The sequence below is a fragment of the Pelodiscus sinensis genome, chromosome 3 (genome assembly GCF_049634645.1).
Source record: "Pelodiscus sinensis isolate JC-2024 chromosome 3, ASM4963464v1, whole genome shotgun sequence".
In the NCBI taxonomy this organism is placed as follows: Eukaryota; Metazoa; Chordata; order Testudines; family Trionychidae; genus Pelodiscus; species Pelodiscus sinensis.
In genome coordinates, this window is record NC_134713.1 from 200,082,721 (window position 1) to 200,099,480 (window position 16,760).

Below are 16,760 nucleotides of genomic sequence, written 5' to 3' on the forward strand. Positions count from 1 at the left end.
GCTGTTGGACGGCACTTTCTGACCGTTCAGGAACAGGCTGACATGCTTTGACACGTTCTGCTCCCCTCGCGGGAGAGAGGGTCTTGTCGTCATGTCGTTAAGCTCCGTTCAGAGCCCGCTACCGCGTTCTGATCCCAGTGCCAGAAACGCCAAGAGAAGCAGGTTGCTCTGTCAGCAGGTTCGTCTGCCGCCTCGCCCACCCCTCCCACCAGTAACCCCCACGTGCCTTCTGTCCGACTCCACTTGCCCACCACCCTCCACACCCTGGTTCCCTCCCCACCACCATTTCCCCCCTCCTGCCTCTCCCACTTCTCCCACCACCCTTCCCACTCCCCTCGCCCACCCCTCTGCCTCCCGCGCTCCTGCTTCAGCTGTCTCCCCTGCTCGTGTTAACCCGGCAGCCTGAGCCGGTTGCCCTGGGCTCAGACGCGGCGCTACGCGTTTCTCCCTGCGAGACAGGCGTTCCCTGTCGCCCAGGCGGAGAGGGGCCTCGGAGAGCTGGCTCTGAGGAGGCGAGGGGGATGCGATGGCTGTAAATTGATTTCTTGGACTTCCACGCAGCTCAAGCCTCTCTTCCGTCAAATGCTGGGAACTCCACATAGGGGTAGTAGCCATTAAATGGATCTAGACGAAGGTCTGCAGCAGCCATGTTGGAGGGGACTCCATCAATGAAATCCATCCAGTATGTGTGCGTTTCCATTCCCCTCGGTTCTAGGTTTTCCCAGAGCAGGCCGGGTTGGGGGCGGGCATGGCCTGGAAGGCCACTGTGGCCCTGCTGTCCAATTCTGGGCCGTAGCTATATCTGCGTCCTTCCTGCTCTACTCCTCTCACGGTCGCTCTGCTCCCTGCCCTGATAAAGGAGAACTAGCAACTTAAAAAGTTCAAAAAGCGTGAACTAGTGGCACCGCCCCCGCCTTAGTCTGGCATCTGCGGCAGCCTCCTCAGTTTACCCCATGGTAAGGCCAGCCCCGCGTGGGGTTCCCGCCCCAGCCAGAACCACCCCTGCTGCATGAGACAGCGGCTCGGGGTCCAGCAGCCACCCCTGCGGAGAGAGGTCAAGACCCCGAGACAGTCACCCTCTGCTACCACGGCACCCAGGACGGTTCATTCACTTCCAGAGCATCGTTGGGTGGGGCGGAGCGATCAACCCACAGCAGGGCCGCCTGCCCGCAGGGGAATTCAGAGCCCCAGGCTCAGGCGCCAGGAAATGGCAGTCTGGTCTCCCCCACGAGCCTGAGTCTTCTCTCAACGCTTTCCAGCCGCCCTCTCCCGCAGCCTTTCCTGTGCCACGGGGGCGAGGGGTGTTGCATCTCGGTTAATCGAATAGTCGAGTAACCTCATGAATTCTTATTGGTTACTCGGCTCTTCGATAGTCCCCGGGGGCGGGGCTGGCAGCCGGTACGCTCTCCCCCCCCACTCCCGAGGAGCCCCCGCCACTCTGCACTGTATCAGAGGCAGCAGCGCGAGTGCCAGGGTTTAAAAACTAGCTCCCCTCGTGGACCGGCTGCCGGCCGGGCTCTTAATACACTTCCAATGCAGAGCCACAACGGGGCTAGGTCCCGTGCGGAGCCAGGCTGCTGGCCCGCCTGCTAACAGATGTACTGGTGGGGGAAGGGAATGCGAGTAGCCTAGAGCATTAACCTAAAAGCTTTTGCTCATCAGTTAATCGACTCCACTATTCCATCCTTACCAGAGCCTGAGCACCGTGTCCCTGCCTAGCCGTCCTGTTTTGTGTGCCCGGCTCAGTTCCTGATTGCTGCTCTGGCCCAGTTCCCAGAGAGAACCACAACCCCTATGCCAGGCAAGCGTCTCCGCTTTCCTTTTAGACCCAAATGTATCCCTCAAATCACATTAGCCGATTGTCTCACTTGTATCAGATGCAGACATAGGACGCAAGCACTGACGTATGGGTTTGTACAGCACCCGGCGCAGCGGGACCCTTCGACCACCTGGCACCTCTGGGCCCGCTGGCCGCCGTCATGAGTGTGATTACACCCCAGAGAGTGTTAGCACTGCTCCGGACTGCCCTGCTAGGCCATCTCTGACGAGACGCCGTCTAACAAACTGGCCACAAAAATGTACCCTCCTTTTGTCTACGTATAGCACTTTCCCTCCCGCCACCGCCCAGCGGGGCCAGGCCTGGTGCCCAATACCTTGTCCTCTTCCAAGGACAGACGCTGCAGCTCTCTCCTGTTAGGAAAAGGAAATTCCAACTTTCAGCAAGACTCATCAGCTCACACTTCTACGGTTGGAAGGGCCCACGCTACTGGGTTTCACGCTCAGACCATTTTACCTAGCAAAGCTCTTGTCGATCACTGTTAGGAGTCTCACGTCAGTGAAGGGGAGGAAGGGAAGGTTATGAAACGAAGTCTGTCTGCTGGACTTGGGCTCCTAGCAGTCCCTGGGACCCTGGAAAGGAATTCAAACCCATAGCAGCAGGGCTTCCAAACACTCTGCAGAGCGTGCTGGGAAGCTGGGAGAGCTGGCGAGAGGCTAATACCACCTTTTGCCTCTTAGCCCTTCTTTGGAATGGTTCATGCTGCTCTTGTGCAGGGTAGCCACCCCAGGGTACCATGGCCACTCTAGGCCTGTCTGCTCTTGGCAATGGACTGCAATAGCTCTCCTAGATAACGCCCCATGTGGACGTTCTGGAACACGAGCGATTTGTTCCAGTTTAGCTTGATCCACTGGATTACACGAAGAGTAGAATTCACTTATTTTGTACCCCTGCCCCACGTACGCCTCCTGGCTACGTCTAGGCTGGCATGATTTTCCGCAAATGCTTTTAACTGAAAAGTTTTTCCGTTAAAAGCATTTGCGGAAAAGAGCGTCTAGATTGGCACGGATGCTTTTCCGTAAAAGCACTTTTTGCAGAAAAGCGTCCGTGCCAATCTAGACCCGGTTTTGCGCAAGAAAGCCCCAATCGCCATTTCCGCCATCGGGGCTTTTTTGCACAAAACAATACCGCGTTGTCTACACTGGCCCACTTGTGCAAAAGCATTTGCGTAAGAGGGCTTTTGCCCGAACGGGAGCAGCATAGTATTTGCGCAAGAACACTGACAATCTTACATGGGATCGTCAGTGTTCTTGCGGAAATTCAAGTGGCCAGTGTAGACAGCTGGCAAGGTTTTCCGCAAAAGCACTTGCTTTTGCGTAAAAACTTACCAGTCTAGACACAGCCCCCCTCTATAGAAACATGTACAACTCTACTACTACCGTAGCTCATGCTACTATAGTGGCACTGCTAGTTAGGTTGTTCGGCACTTCCTGTTAAAATACCCTGTTTGCAATTGCTTCTCTCTATCCCAAACATCAACGATTTGGCTTGAAATGTTCCAGGCCCGGAGTCTGTGAGGCTGGATTCTTCCAGAGAGTTTCAGCCAAGTCAGCTGAGCTATTTTCAAGAATGAGGTTAGGAGAAAATGTCATTTAAACAGTGTTTAAAAAAAATTTGGGGTCCCTCCCCCCATGCTGTGGAGCAAGCACTCGACAGTGGGAGGGAGGTGGCTTTGTTGTATGAAAGTGCGTTGGCTGGCCGCATGACTCTCTTCCCTGCCAAACTCGGCAGGGCCGTGTTGGACCAGTGGCTCCCAGCCTTTTTCATACTGTGGACCGGCAAACCCCTTCACACACTTTTGGTGGACTGGTAACATTTTATTTGCATATTCATTATGCAAATAAAATGTTACGGGTTGGGCCAAAATACGTACCCGGCCCCCAGAGCTGCCCCAAACAGCTGGCTTTAGCTTCTGCAGCAGCTGTCCGCGGGTGCTGGAGCGGAAGCTGGCTGCTGTGAGGTGACTCGGGGTCCAGGGTTGGGGTATGCCCTGGCCCCCTGAGCCACCGTACAGCAGCTGGCGGCTCCAGAGCTGCTGTGAACAGCTGGCTTTGGCTCCGGCAGATGCTGGCCACCTGCCTGGGGGATACGCAGCCCCATGTGCGTGGCCTGGCAGCGTGCCGTAGCCCGGCAGTGTATCGTGGCCCAGCGGTTGGCAACCACTGTACTAGACCTTTGCAGCTGAATTATTCCCTGATGATTCCGTCTGCATTGAGCATGCTCTAGCCCAGACCTAACAGGGCTTTCTGCTCCACGCCGCTTCCCCGGCCGTGCTCCAGAACTCAGCAGGCAGCCCCACCCTGCTGGCCCAGGGGCAGTGCGGAGAAGGAAGCTGCATGGACGGACTGCCCAGAGTCTAGACCTGGGGCTGGAAGCAGGGCAGGTTGGGCAAGAAAATGGGGGCTCGGGAGACCCAGGGGAAGGACGCTGAAATTGGAAAGCCGCTGCGGGGGGAGGAGGCGCCTGGGTTCACATGAGTCAGGGGACAGTGAGATTAAACAAGGGAGCCTGGAGTTGGAAGCCAGTGGGGATGGGAAAACACATCAAATGAGGCGCGAGAAGGGTGGGAGAGGGGTATGACTGAGTGGCCAAGAGCCCTCAGTGCCAACAGCCTAATTCGGGTCTGTATAGTCTGGTTCCTGAAAAAATATCCCAGGGTGTCACATGAAAGGCAGGGTGGGAGGGGGCATTAGCACGGACCCCCACCCCCAGCTCAGCGGGACAGAGTGAGGTGCAGCTGCAGCAAGGTGTGTTCCAGTCTGGGTGGGGCGTTTCTGTGAGACGAGAGCTGTTTCTTCGTCGGTCTCCCTGCTCCGACGCCAAAGACGCGTGTGAGCCGAGGCCGGGGAGAGCTATGTGCACGCAAAGGCAGACCGAAATGAGGAGAGCAGCACACCGGGAAAATAAGCCCAGGTGGTTATCCTGAGAAGCACAGATGATGAACTTTGGGGGTGGAAAGAGGAGGCCAAGAAGCGGCCCGTTTATCCTGCATGTAGGAAGCAAACGGGTTCACGACCATGAAAACAGGACCACGACCGACTTTGGCTGGAGCATCTCCGAGGCCTTTGGAAACGAGAAACTTTGTTAGCCAGGAAGTTAGCCCATTAACTCGAGTTTCTAGCTCGTGCGTTATGGTTTTGTGAAAGAGCCTTTGTTTCCAACGCCCTCTCACTTGTATCTCTGCTAATAACGTCTCCCGGTTTTCACTACAACGACACCTAAGTGCTGCTCCAGTTGAATCATGCAAGCGGGGGGCGCACGGTTCCCTTGGAGACAGCAGACCTGGTCTATCCGAGAGCGTTCAGTGGAGTAGGGGCTGGGTAGCAGAGGGCACTTCAGAGACCGGAGGACAAGGTCTATTGTTAACCCTGCAAAGCAATTTCTGAGTACATCTATTCCGGCCAGCCCCTTGTGAAAGCCCACAATTCATGTCATGCAGCGCTCCAGCCCCCGCACCGTGTAAATCATCTCCAGCACCATTAACAATTCATGACAATCCCCCCCCCCCCAATCAATTTGTAGCACTTCATTTCCTTTAGAATGAGTGCTGCGCAAATACATCCCTAACCGTCCATTTGCCCCTCCTCCCTCGCTTCCAGGCAAGCCCCGACCGCGGGGCACAAAGCACATCCCTGGGTTTGTTGCCCACGCACACCCTGCTCTGGCTGGGTAGATCTGTTCCGCAGGCCTGGCCTGCCGTTGGTTCATTCGGGGCAAATGGCTCCGCGTTGGTGTCTCCAAGATCGTGAGGAGCCCAACAGGCTACAAGGGCGTGAACAGCACCGATACCACTGGAGTCCCAATGGGTCTCTGAGCCTCGCCAACAGGATTTCAGCCTCCACGCGCACACGCAGCCACCGAGAGGGATTAAACTGGCTTTTGACAGGGCCGCCGAGCTAGGATACGGTTTCGTAAGCCAAGGCGAAAGGAGATCCGCGAGGCGCCCCAGAACAGCGGGGTGGGGTGGGGGAGGCAGTAAGTCCACTTAAGAGCACGTCATTTGGTGGGAACCGTGTTCTTGTCTGTCCGTGCCGGTAGGCTCCCAGCTGGTGGATGGCATTGTCCAGTGCAGCAGTGGCCCGGGCGCAGTTTGGGAACCCCCCCCTCGGCACCAGCTGGTACTTCCGGGTTCTGCGTCCTGCCCGCCCCCTTGGGGTAAGTCACAGGCCTGACTGCCTCCGAAACCTCCACCGCTCGCCAGCACCCAACTGGCTAGCAACAGAGCTGACGCCGTCCAGGGCAGCCAGCTTCCAGATGTTCCAGCCACTTCTGGAGCAGCACGGCCGCCTCGCAAGCACGTCTAGGCTGAGGGCAGGGGCCCGCTGCTCCCGAGGCTGCAGGACACAGCTGTCGCGAGTCGCTGCAGGACCGTGTGACAGTGTGATCCCTCCACGCGGGGCGGGTGGCCCCGCTCCGGAAGCTCTGGCCTACATGCGCCTCAGTGGCTAACCCACGAGCGGAGAGACGCCTCAGCCAGCATGAGTCTGCCAGGCCCGTACGATCGGCCTCCAGCAGGCCTGAACACCCCGCCAAAGCGCCCACCGGAATCTCCGGCAAGCTCTGCCCCTTTCCCGGCACGGGAGCAAGAGCCCAAACAGGACGAGCCCTGCCGGCGGGGGGGAGTCCACACCGCTGGCTCTGGGCACAAAGAGCATGCAGCTGGTCATGCCTCAGTGCACCCAGAAGGGAGCAAACAGGAGGAGAAAAATACATCCCCAACAGCTGATTCCCTGGTGCACTTTGCCCGCTGCTTAACTACTCAGCATGCAATGTGGGCCCCACCCTCCTGCTGTGGGCCTGCCCTGAGAGCCCAGAAGCCAAAGCCTCCTTCCTCTGCTATTGGGGAAACGCCGTCTCCAGCTTGCAGGCTCCCCGGTGTCTCGGCACATCAGTTAATGGGCAGATGCCCTTGAGGAATGGAAGGGCCCTGGTGGAGCTCAGGGCCCTGTCTTTGCACCCAAGGAAGCAGAACGAAGGAATCCGTGCCAGTTACGTCTGTCCGTCCAGCCCCGCCATGCTCCAGCGGGAGCGCCAGCCGCATTCCCGCAGCCCGCGGGAGGGCCGGGCACCGCCCACGCACACAGGAAGACGAGCCCACCAGGCAAGAGCTAAGGGGCATGCGAAGGCGGAGCGGGGTGCCCGGCACCAGCTGTGCTGTCGAGAGGGGTCTCTGCATTGCACGGGTCAGCGGCGCCCCTCTGCGTTGGGCGGCTTGCAGCCCTCGAGGAGGAGGGGCGAGTAGCAGCTGTGGGAACCAGGCCCAGGAGCCTTCCGTGAGCAGGGCCAAGGTGGAAGGAGGCTGGAAGCTGGCAGGAGAAGCGGAGATTTTGTTTCCTGTCTTGAGTTCCAGCAGCCGGGCCAGGCCAGCTCCCTACGTGGTGGTGAGGCCATCTGGGATAACCCAGGCGCTTAGGAGGAAGTGCTGTTCCCCGGGGCTCGTCCTGACCCTGCTCAGACTCGGGGCTCCTTACAGTACCAGACAGGGGACCTTCCCAAATAGGCCACAAACCAATCCCACCGAGCGCTTCAGTTGCTAGCCTGACCTGCCAGAAGCCTCACGAGCAACCCCCCCCCCGACACCCCAGCTCTCCCTGTGCCCCAAACAGCCCTGGGTCTAACGCACAGGTGAGAGGTTTTAGAACCCAATCTCACCTACCCCGAATGGTTTCTCTGGTCCCAAGAAACCAGCCCCAGGTCCCGATCAGTTTACACTCTGGATCTCACCCACGAATCACACTGAGCCAGTCCTTTAGAATCTGCAACCTAAGGGTTTATTACTAAAAAAAAGAAAAGCCTGAGAGAGGTTGCTAAAGTATCAGACGTTACATGCAGCGAATCCCCCAGTTCTCCGCGCAGGCTCTAGCAGAGCTGTTCTAACTGCTATCTTCGAAGTCTCTGGTGCACATCCTATGTCAGGATGGGGCCACAATTCTTTCTGGCTCGTGGTTCCTTGCAAAGCTGCCTCTAGGATGAAGAGCTGAGCTGAGCACCAAGATGGAGTCGGCCACATGGCCTATTTATATCCCCCCTGGCTTCTTCCAAGCCGGAGAGAGTCACGTCTCTGGCCAGGCACCTACATTCCTTCCCAGGTGGGTCTCTGGTACGTGAGACCTATTGTCCCTGGAGCCTTGCTAATTAGCATGTCCGTAGGCTGAGCTTTTCTCTGCCATTGCTCAACCACATACAGAGCAACTTCCCGTATCCATGCAGAGTACGTGTCTGTAACTTCCACACCGGCGTTCTACAGGTATATGAACAGCAGACACAGAATCAGCAGACAGTGGACTTGTGTGTGACACCTCACATGGCCCCCTTTGTACCCACTTTTGGGGCAAACACCCCCCCATGGGTGCAGCAGTGACCTGGCTGCGCCCCTTAAAATCCGGTAAGGTGACAGCCAGTTTCCTTGGCAGCACGGGTTACTGCCAGCACCTCACTCCAGGGCCTGCTCTCCTGGGGGCTCCCCGCGCCGCCAGGGTTTCCCTCCCAAAGGTCTCCCCGAGCCTGGCCCTGGCTCCTTGAGACGCGCCTCTGCCCCAGCTCCCTGCGGCACCAAGGCTCCCGCCGGGGCCCTGAGTGCACCGAGAGGCCGGCACGCGGCGCTCCCCAGCCTGCTGGAGTGAGGCAGGGGCTTTGCACCGAAGCGCCCAGGCTTTTCCAGCTCCCCTCCCGGCGGGCCGAGCGCGCCTGGCCAAGCCGCAGCCTGAGGGCCCGTGGCTGGCTCCCGCTGCCGGCTGCCTCGCTGGGGATGCCGGGGAGCGGTTTTCACAAGGCTGCTCCAAGGTGGCTGGGGACTTGGACGGAGTCGCGCTGGGAGCAGGCTCCTCGGAGGACAGTGGCTGTGGCTGTCGGGCCTAGGCACTGTAGAACGCGGCCCCGCTTCCCTAGATGGGCGCCACGCTCAGGATGGCAGCAGTGTTCCCTGCACGGCCCAGCCCCGTGGCATGTCCCCCCTTCAGGGGATTGCGCGAGGGGGCAGCAGTGCCCAGCAGGCAGGGCCACGCGAGTCTGAACGCTGCTGAGCCCCCCCCCGCTCAGACAGTCTCAGCTCTGCGCCTCCTCTGGGGCCGCCCGAGGCCAGCTGAGTGGCCGGGCTGGGTGAGCTGATTGGAATTCAGGGGCAGTAGCAGCGTCCTGTCCTGTCCCGGGAAGGGGGAGAGGGTTTGGTGGCAGCGGTAACAGCCTGGCACAGTCCAGTTTCCATCCCTCTCTCTGGGGAGCGGTGCGGCGCTCTGCATGTAAATCGCTAGGGCTGGCTCGCGGCTGGGGGGGCGCTCCATTGCCGTGGGCCCGGGGGGCGCTCCATTGCCGTGGGCCCAGGGCGCCTAGCTTTGCCTTTCAGGCCCCCCAGGCAACGGGGCTCCAGCCCAGCGAGAGCCAGGAGATGCGGCTGCCCAGGTAGGGCTATTGCCTGGCTACACGTTCCCGGCAGACTTGGGGCAGCTCTGTGCTGGGTTTGCATCGGGGAACGTCTAAGCCAGTGTGTTCCTGCTGGCCGGCGGCACTGGGCGGACTGAGCACATGAGTGGGGGAGGCATGGGGGAGATGGGCAGCGGGGCAGGTGGGGTGGAGCAGTCTGCACTCAGCCTTGCCGCGGGGAACGATTGCTGCTGCGCGTGTTGGTGCCGTTCCCAGCAGCGGTCTGGGCTGCCCTGGCTCCTGGCGGTGCCCCGGTCTCGTGTCCCCAGGGCCGCCTCTGGGCTGGCGTAGACTGGAGCCGTGCGAGGAGAGTGGCGCTCCCTCTGCCGCCGAGCCGTGGGGTGCGGCCTCCCCCAGGCTGAGGAGAGTTTTAGGAGGCGGGCTGGCACCTGTGCATGGCAGCCCGGTGCGTGGTCACCCGTTGGGGTCTGCAAGAGCCCCTCCGCCGTCCCCCCGAGAGGCCATTCCCCGTCCTCCCGCCACAGAGCAGCCCTTGGGGCTTGGCTCCCGCTCCCCGGCACCCGCGTGCCGCGTTCCCAGCTCCTGACGGAATGATCCAGGTGGTGCAGGTGGCTGCGTTATGTGGCCAGGCAGCGCAGGCGTCCGTCCAGGCGCCCGGGACACGGGGCTGAGGGGCTCTTGCAGACCGTCCCCCACGCCCTCTGCCTCCCCGGGAGCGGACTCGGGGAGTTCAGCCGTGCCCCTGGCAAGCCGGTGTCTGCTGACACTGGCCTGCAGCATTGGAGCGTGGGGGGTTAATCTACCCCGCAGGGCTTACCTCGAAACGAGCTGTGAACATGGAGCGCCATCCAGCGCGGAGCTTCTTTGGAAATTGGGAGCGTCCACACAGCTCTTCTCCGACTTCCTGCCTCGTCCAATGAGGGCTCCAGGAGTCGGGGTAAGACGCCCTCCAGCTTGACGGTCTTGCGACGCTCTTTCCAAAGAACTGCCTGCTGAAAGGAAGTAGGGCCTAGGAGGCAGGGCTAGTTCCAGGGCGCCAGACGCTGGCGTGTGCGGGGACGTGCTCCCATTCAAACCGCTGCGTTTTAGCGCGATGGAGGTCGCGCCCTGGCGTGGCCCACGGAGACGAGGCGGCTCCGCTCTGCACAACAGGGACGGAGCGAGCTCTCCGGCGTGGCGCAGTTGGACGCCACAGGCCAGGTGGGCGTGCGGTTGTGATCGAGCTCTTATGCAGCAGGTGTGAGCTGGCGGAAACGTGCCCGGGGCGCCGGTCCCTCCCACGGCGGTGGAGCTGGTGTGGTGCTGCACACGGGCGAGCCCCGCCAACGCCTGCGGAGGGCTGGAAGTCACTCTCGCGGCCGGCCGCGGCTGCTGCTCTTCGTTTCCTCAGGCAGAGGGGTCAGATGAGGTTACCGGTCTGATTGTTTGAACAGGAAACGGGCGCGGGAAGGCTTGGAATGAACCAGCAAACGCCGCTGCGGCGGGCCCAGGCCTCTGCCTTGGTGCTGCCCTGCCCAGCATGCGCCGGTGGGATACGCTGCTCCCCCCGCCTGCGCGCCCCCTGGGTGGGGGGCAACATGGCCGGGGGCGGGGCCCATGGACTTGTGCTGGACTCCTGCAGCGTCCCCGGCCCCTCGTCTCTTTGGACGGTGCCTCCTGGCAGCCCGGGCACGCAGCAGCCGGCAGCGGGCCGGGGCACTTGGCTCCTTGCGCGCCGCCTCTGTCCTTGGCCTGCGTTGAGCAGCCAGACTGGAGGGCCATGCAGACGGCTGTCTGCGCTTGCCGGGCCGGGTCCGTGGCATCACGTGGGCGCCGCTCGTTCTCCGGGCGGGGGGGACGCCGGCGTTGGGACTTGGGCAAAGCGTTTCTTCCCTCCCACCTGGGCCCGCACGGCCAGTCCTGCTCTGGGGCGGGTCCTGGGGAGTGACGCCCCCCCCCCGTGCGCTGCACCAGGGCTTGAGAGAACCCCCCTGTCGTTCCCCACGTTGCTCTCCCGCGCACTCGTTATGCCCCCTGACACCCCCCATTTCTTCGGCCCTTGTGCCAGGGCGAGAGGCTTTCAGGGAGCTGCTCTCCCCGGGCCCTGCCAGTTAGCTCAGCGCCCCTCCGGGAGCCCTGCCCTTTGTTTTCACCCGTGGCCTCCCCTGCTGTTTGCCTCGCCCGCCCAGGGCCCCGGGACGGCCCCTCAAGGGGGCAACGCTTCCTGAGGAGCAGTAATTGCCTCCTGGGGGCCCTGCCGCCAGTCTCGGAAACCGTTTGCTAATTCTCCCTGGGGCAGCCTCGCCGCGGGGCCTCAGGCCGGCTCCCCGCCCCCCCCTGCTCAGAGGCCGCGGGCCGGCTCCCTGCCCCCCCTGCTCAGAGGCCTCAGGCCGGCTCCCTGCCCCCCAGCTCAGAGGCCTCAGGCCGGCTCCCTGCCCCCCTGCTCAGAGGCCACGGGCCGGCTCCCTGCCCCCCTGCTCAGAGGCCACGGGCCGGCTCCCCGCCCCCCTGCTCAGAGGCCTCGGGCCGGCTCCCTGCCCCCCAGCTCAGAGGCCACGGGCCGCCTCCCTGCCCCCCTGCTCAGAGGCCGCGGGCCGGCTCCCCGCCCCCCCCCTGCTCAGAGGCCTCAGGCCGGCTCCCTGCCCCCCTGCTCAGAGGCCACGGGCCGGCTCCCTGCCCCCCTGCTCAGAGGCCGCGGGCCGGCTCCCCGCCCCCCCCCTGCTCAGAGGCCACGGGCCGGCTCCCTGCCCCCCTGCTCAGAGGCCTCAGGCCGGCTCCCCGCCCCCCCCTGCTCAGAGGCCGCGGGCCGGCTCCCTGCCCCCCCTGCTCAGAGGCCGCGGGCCGGCTCCCTCCCCCCCCTGCTCAGAGGCCGCGGGCCGGCTCCCTGCCCCCCCCTGCTCAGAGGCCGCGGGCCGGCTCCCTGCCCCCCCTGCTCAGAGGCCGCGGGCCGGCTCCCTGCCCCCCCCTGCTCAGAGGCCGCGGGCCGGCTCCCTGCCCCCCCCTGCTCAGAGGCCGCGGGCCGGCTCCCTGCCCCCCCTGCTCAGAGGCCGCGGGCCGGCTCCCTGCCCCCCCTGCTCAGAGGCCGCGGGCCGGCTCCCCGCCCCCCCCTGCTCAGAGGCCGCGGGCCGGCTCCCCGCCCCCCCCCTGCTCAGAGGCCGCGGGCCGGCTCCCTGCCCCCCCCTGCTCAGAGGCCTCGGGCCGGCTCCCCGCCCCCCCCTGCTCAGAGGCCACGGGCCGGCTCCCTGCCCCCCCTGCTCAGAGGCCGCGGGCCGGCTCCCTGCCCCCCCTGCTCAGAGGCCGCGGGCCGGCTCCCTGCCCCCCCCTGCTCAGAGGCCTCGGGCCGGTTCCCCGCCCCCCCCCTGCTCAGAGGCCACGGGCCGGCTCCCCGCCCCCCCCTGCTCAGAGGCCTCGGGCCGGCTCCCCGCCCCCCCCTGCTCAGAGGCCTCGGGCCGGCTCCCCGCCCCCCCCTGCTCAGAGGCCTCTGGCCGGCTCCCCGCCCCCCCCCCCCCCCGCTCAGAGGCCTCGGGCCGGCTCCCCCCCCCCCCCCCGCTCAGAGGCCTCGGGCCGGCTCCCCGCCCCCCCTGCTCAGAGGCCACGGGCCGGCTCCCCGCCCCCCTGCTCAGAGGCCGCGGGCCGGCTCCCCGCCCCCCCTGCTCAGAGGCCGCGGGCCGGCTCCCTGCCCCCCCTGCTCAGAGGCCGCGGGCCGGCTCCCTGCCCCCCCCTGCTCAGAGGCCACGGGCCGGCTCCCTGCCCCCCCTGCTCAGAGGCCGCAGGCCGGCTCCCTGCCCCCCCCTGCTCAGAGGCCTCGGGCCGGCTCCCCGCCCCCCCCTGCTCAGAGGCCTCGGGCCGGCTCCCCGCCCCCCCCTGCTCAGAGGCCTCGGGCCGGCTCCCCGCCCCCCCCTGCTCAGAGGCCTCTGGCCGGCTCCCCGCCCCCCCCCCCCCCGCTCAGAGGCCTCGGGCCGGCTCCCCCCCCCCCCCCCCCCCGCTCAGAGGCCTCGGGCCGGCTCCCCGCCCCCCCCCCCGCTCAGAGGCCTCGGGCCGGCTCCCCACCCCCCCCTGCTCAGAGGCCTCGGGCCGGCTCCCCGCCCCCCCCCCCCCCCCCCCGCTCAGAGGCCTCGGGCCGGCTCCCTGCCCCCTCGCCCCAGTAACGCTGCTGCCCAAACCCGCCGGCCAGGGCCTGTGCCCAGCAGCCGCTTCCTTTCTCAGGTGACGGGCAAGATGGGGGGGGAGAAGGGGTGCCCCTCACTTGTCCAGGCCAGTCCCCAGGCATTGCCTTGAGGTGACCCCAAGAAAGGCCTTTCCCCTACCAACACCACAGCCTGTGGAAGCAGCCGCCAGCGCCCACGTCCCTGGTGCCGGCAGAGCAGCCCTCGCAGGCGCCAGCTGCGCTCCTCTGCCGCGGCAGGGCTCCCGGGGGACGGGATAACGAGCAGGCAAGGAGGCTGCCGCCGGCGTGGGGTCTGGGCAGCACACGCCAGCTCCCCTCGCCACGCGGTCCCCATGGGAGCCCAGCCGCTGCTCCGGAGCCTCTCCCTGGCTGGCCCCGCCGGCGCCTGCTCCCCTCTCGGCCCCCGGCCAAGGTCTGAGTGGTCAGGGGGTCGGCGGGCCTGGGTTGCTGCCCGGGGACCGTCCCACTCAGAGCAGGGCACCGCATGGGGGCTGTGACCCGTGGAAGCCGGCTCCCGGGAGCCTGTGTCAGAGGCAGCAGCGCGGGGCGGCCGCCAGCTCCCGGGGATCGGGCGTGTGCGGGGAGCCGGCGGCCACAGACATTGCCGGCGCCCGCACGGTCACTCGATTGCGTGCGTGTTGGCGTCCCTGGGAGCAGCGCGAAGCAGCCGAGGCCCTGGGGCGGGGAGCCCCAGCCAGGCTTTCAGGTGACAGCCACAAGGCCCGCTAGCTCCTGTGTAGCCAGCCCGGGCACGTCACCCGCGGCCCCCGGAAAGATGGAGAGTCCGGCCCCGCCCCGGGAGGCCTGTTCCCCCGCTGACCCTCTGGGCCGTATTTCCAGCTGGAGCCTGCCTGGCTGTAGTGCCCAGCCCCGGGTTCCCTCTGCCTGGCCCTGCGAGGGTAACGCGCCGCCGGCACCCGGCGTTTGCTCCTGCTCTGCACGGAGCCGCCCCTTGGCTCACGGGAGGGCGTGTTCCCGGCCCAGGAGAGGGGATCTCCCAGCAGTGCAGATTTCTCCCCCCACTGGGGCTGGAGGGCAGAGCCCCCCATCCTCTGGGGCGCCGCAAGCTCATCTGCTGCCAGCCCTGTCCGGAGCCCTGGTCCCTGAGCCCGGGGCAGCCCGGCCGGCCCACGGTCGCAGCGCTCGGGAGCCGTGCCAGGCCGGGAAGGCTCTTCCGCTGTGGGACCCTGCGTGGCGCTGTCAGGGCCCCTTGGACCTGCCCCCCCCCCCCCCCCGTTCATTCCTGCCCCAGCTCCTCCTGGCCCCTCCGGCTCCCCGGCGGCTTGGGAAGCCTGCAGGCCCAGGCTCCGTATTGCCGGGCGGGCGGGGGGGTCTGCACGTGGCTGCGTCAGGCCTTTCTCTGCGGTGCGACAGCCCTTCCCCTGCCAGAGCCGGGGGCCGGTTCCCAGGCGGGGCGGGGGGGGCCGCAGGGGGGATGAGGGGGGATTTAAGCGCTTTAGTTTATAAATAAACAGGCCTGGCGGCCGAGGCAGCGCCGAGGGCTGGCCCAGCGGGATCCCTTAAGCCAGCTTTAGCTCCGCTCAGTCCCCCCGCCGGCTCCGGCCGCTCTCGGGGCGCGAGTCCCGCTGCGGGCGCCGTCCCGGCTGCCGTCGGGGCCGGGGATGGTGCCTGAGTGTGTCCCTTTCTCGCTGTCTCCCAGGCTCTGCAGCCTGCGGCTGAAGAAGCTGACGGTGCTGAGGGAGCTGGACAAGGAGCTGAGCTCGGTGCTCATCGCCGTGAAGATCCAGGTGAGCCCGGGGCAGCCCCAGGGGTGGGCGGGTGGGGCTCGGGGCGTGGCACTGCCTGGGCTTGCGCGGGATCGGTGGTCAGGCCCACAGGCCAGAGCTCTGCTCGCAGCGAGAGGCAGCCGTGGGCGGGAGCCCCTGCCCCTGCCCCTGCCCCTGCCGCACTTGCCTCCCTGCTGGCGGCCGGGCAGCGCTCGAGGGGTGGGGCTGTGGTCCGGTGCCCCCAGGGCCCCATCAGGCCCAGGCCCAGCCAGCCAGTGGGGCCTGGAGCCAGGCGCAGGACCCTGTCACGCTGCCGGCGGCTCCCTGTGGCGGGGGCCCTGGGCCCTGGGCCCTGGGCCCTGGGCCCTGCTCTGCAGCTGCTCAGTGCGTTAGCCTGGGCCCTGGCGCAGGTGGGAGGGCTCTGGCGGCTGCACTGTGCCCAGCAGAGGGTGCTCCATGCCGGCTGGCGCGCCGGGGAGCGAAGGGCAGGGTGGGACGCCTGGAGCGGGCAGCCTGGGGGTCCCTGGGGCGCTGAGCAGTCAGCAATGGCCGGGAACCACCCCTGGAGCCAGGGCCTAGAACCTCGCCCCCAGCCTGTCTCGGGATGCCCCACCCCGGCCCCGAGCAGCCCGAGAGATGGGGGCGGGGGAGGAAGGGGAGCCTGGTGCCGGCGATGTCGGGGCCCTGCATGCGCGCGCTTGGCCTGGGCGATCCCGGGGGCCGGCCCCCCTTGGCCTGGGCGATCCTGCTGCCTTCTCCCGGGGCAAGGGGCTGGTGTGCACAGAGCCAGGGGGCCGTAGGGGCCATATGTCGCCGTGTCCCCCCTCCTGGGGGTGGCAGCAGCTCGCCCCCTCGCCCGGGCCCCTGCCGCCGTGCCGCGCGGGCGCCGGAGGGGCTCTTCGGCTTGTTGCTGGCAGACCGCGGCGGCTGCCGAGGGAGCAGGGTGGGGCGGAGAGGCCCGGGCGCTCTGGCGCTGCCGGCATTAGGGGAAAGCTGGGATTACCGGGAGCCAGGGTATTAATGCTGCTCCAGAAGCACGGGCTGGGCTTGGCCTGCAGGCAGTGCCTGCTCCTCAGGACCCAGGCCAGAGCCGCAGGGAGTGTGGGGCACTGGGGAGCCAGGCCACCCCCGAGTCCCCAGTCAGACACCCGCCTTTTGCCGGCTGAGATTGGCATCCCCGTAAGTCACTGCCGAGCCTCCGAGGAGACGTGGGAGCCGCCTGCCACGTGCGCTACCCAGGGACAGCAGAGCTGGGCCGGAGGGGAGAGGGGGCCGCTGGGGGGCGCAGCGGAGGGGCTGGCAGACTGGCTGTGGCCAGGGGCTGGGTGGGCTGGAGTCCCCTGGTGGCTCGCTGCACGTGGTCCCTGCCGAGTGCCCACGGAACCCGCCTTGTTCTCTTGGCTTGTCCCCAGCCCTCGCCCTCGGGGCGCGAAAGCCGCGGAGCTGGGCCGTGGGCCCCGGGCAGCCCAACCCGCCTGCACACGGCTCAGCCCATTCGGTCAGCAGGTCCCGCGCTGCCCTGGCTCTCCCTGCCCTGCCCCCAGAGAGCCTGGCGAAGTGGGTCTTTGCCCGCGGAAGCTTGTGCTCCTACACTGCGGTCAGTCTGTGAGGTGCCACAGGGCTCCTCGCCGCTCTTGCACATTCAGACTAACACGGCTCCCCTGGTACT

General features: G+C 65.8%; 1 protein-coding gene across 1 annotated transcript in view; it reads left to right on the forward strand.

Moving 5' to 3' along the window:
* LOC102460240 (phosphofurin acidic cluster sorting protein 2-like) overlaps positions 1-16,760 on the forward strand; it is a 67,112-nt gene that overhangs the window by 30,284 nt on the left and 20,068 nt on the right. The window contains 1 exon segment of the mRNA XM_075925924.1: positions 15,025-15,112. Coding sequence (XP_075782039.1) covers positions 15,025-15,112 — 88 coding nt within the window.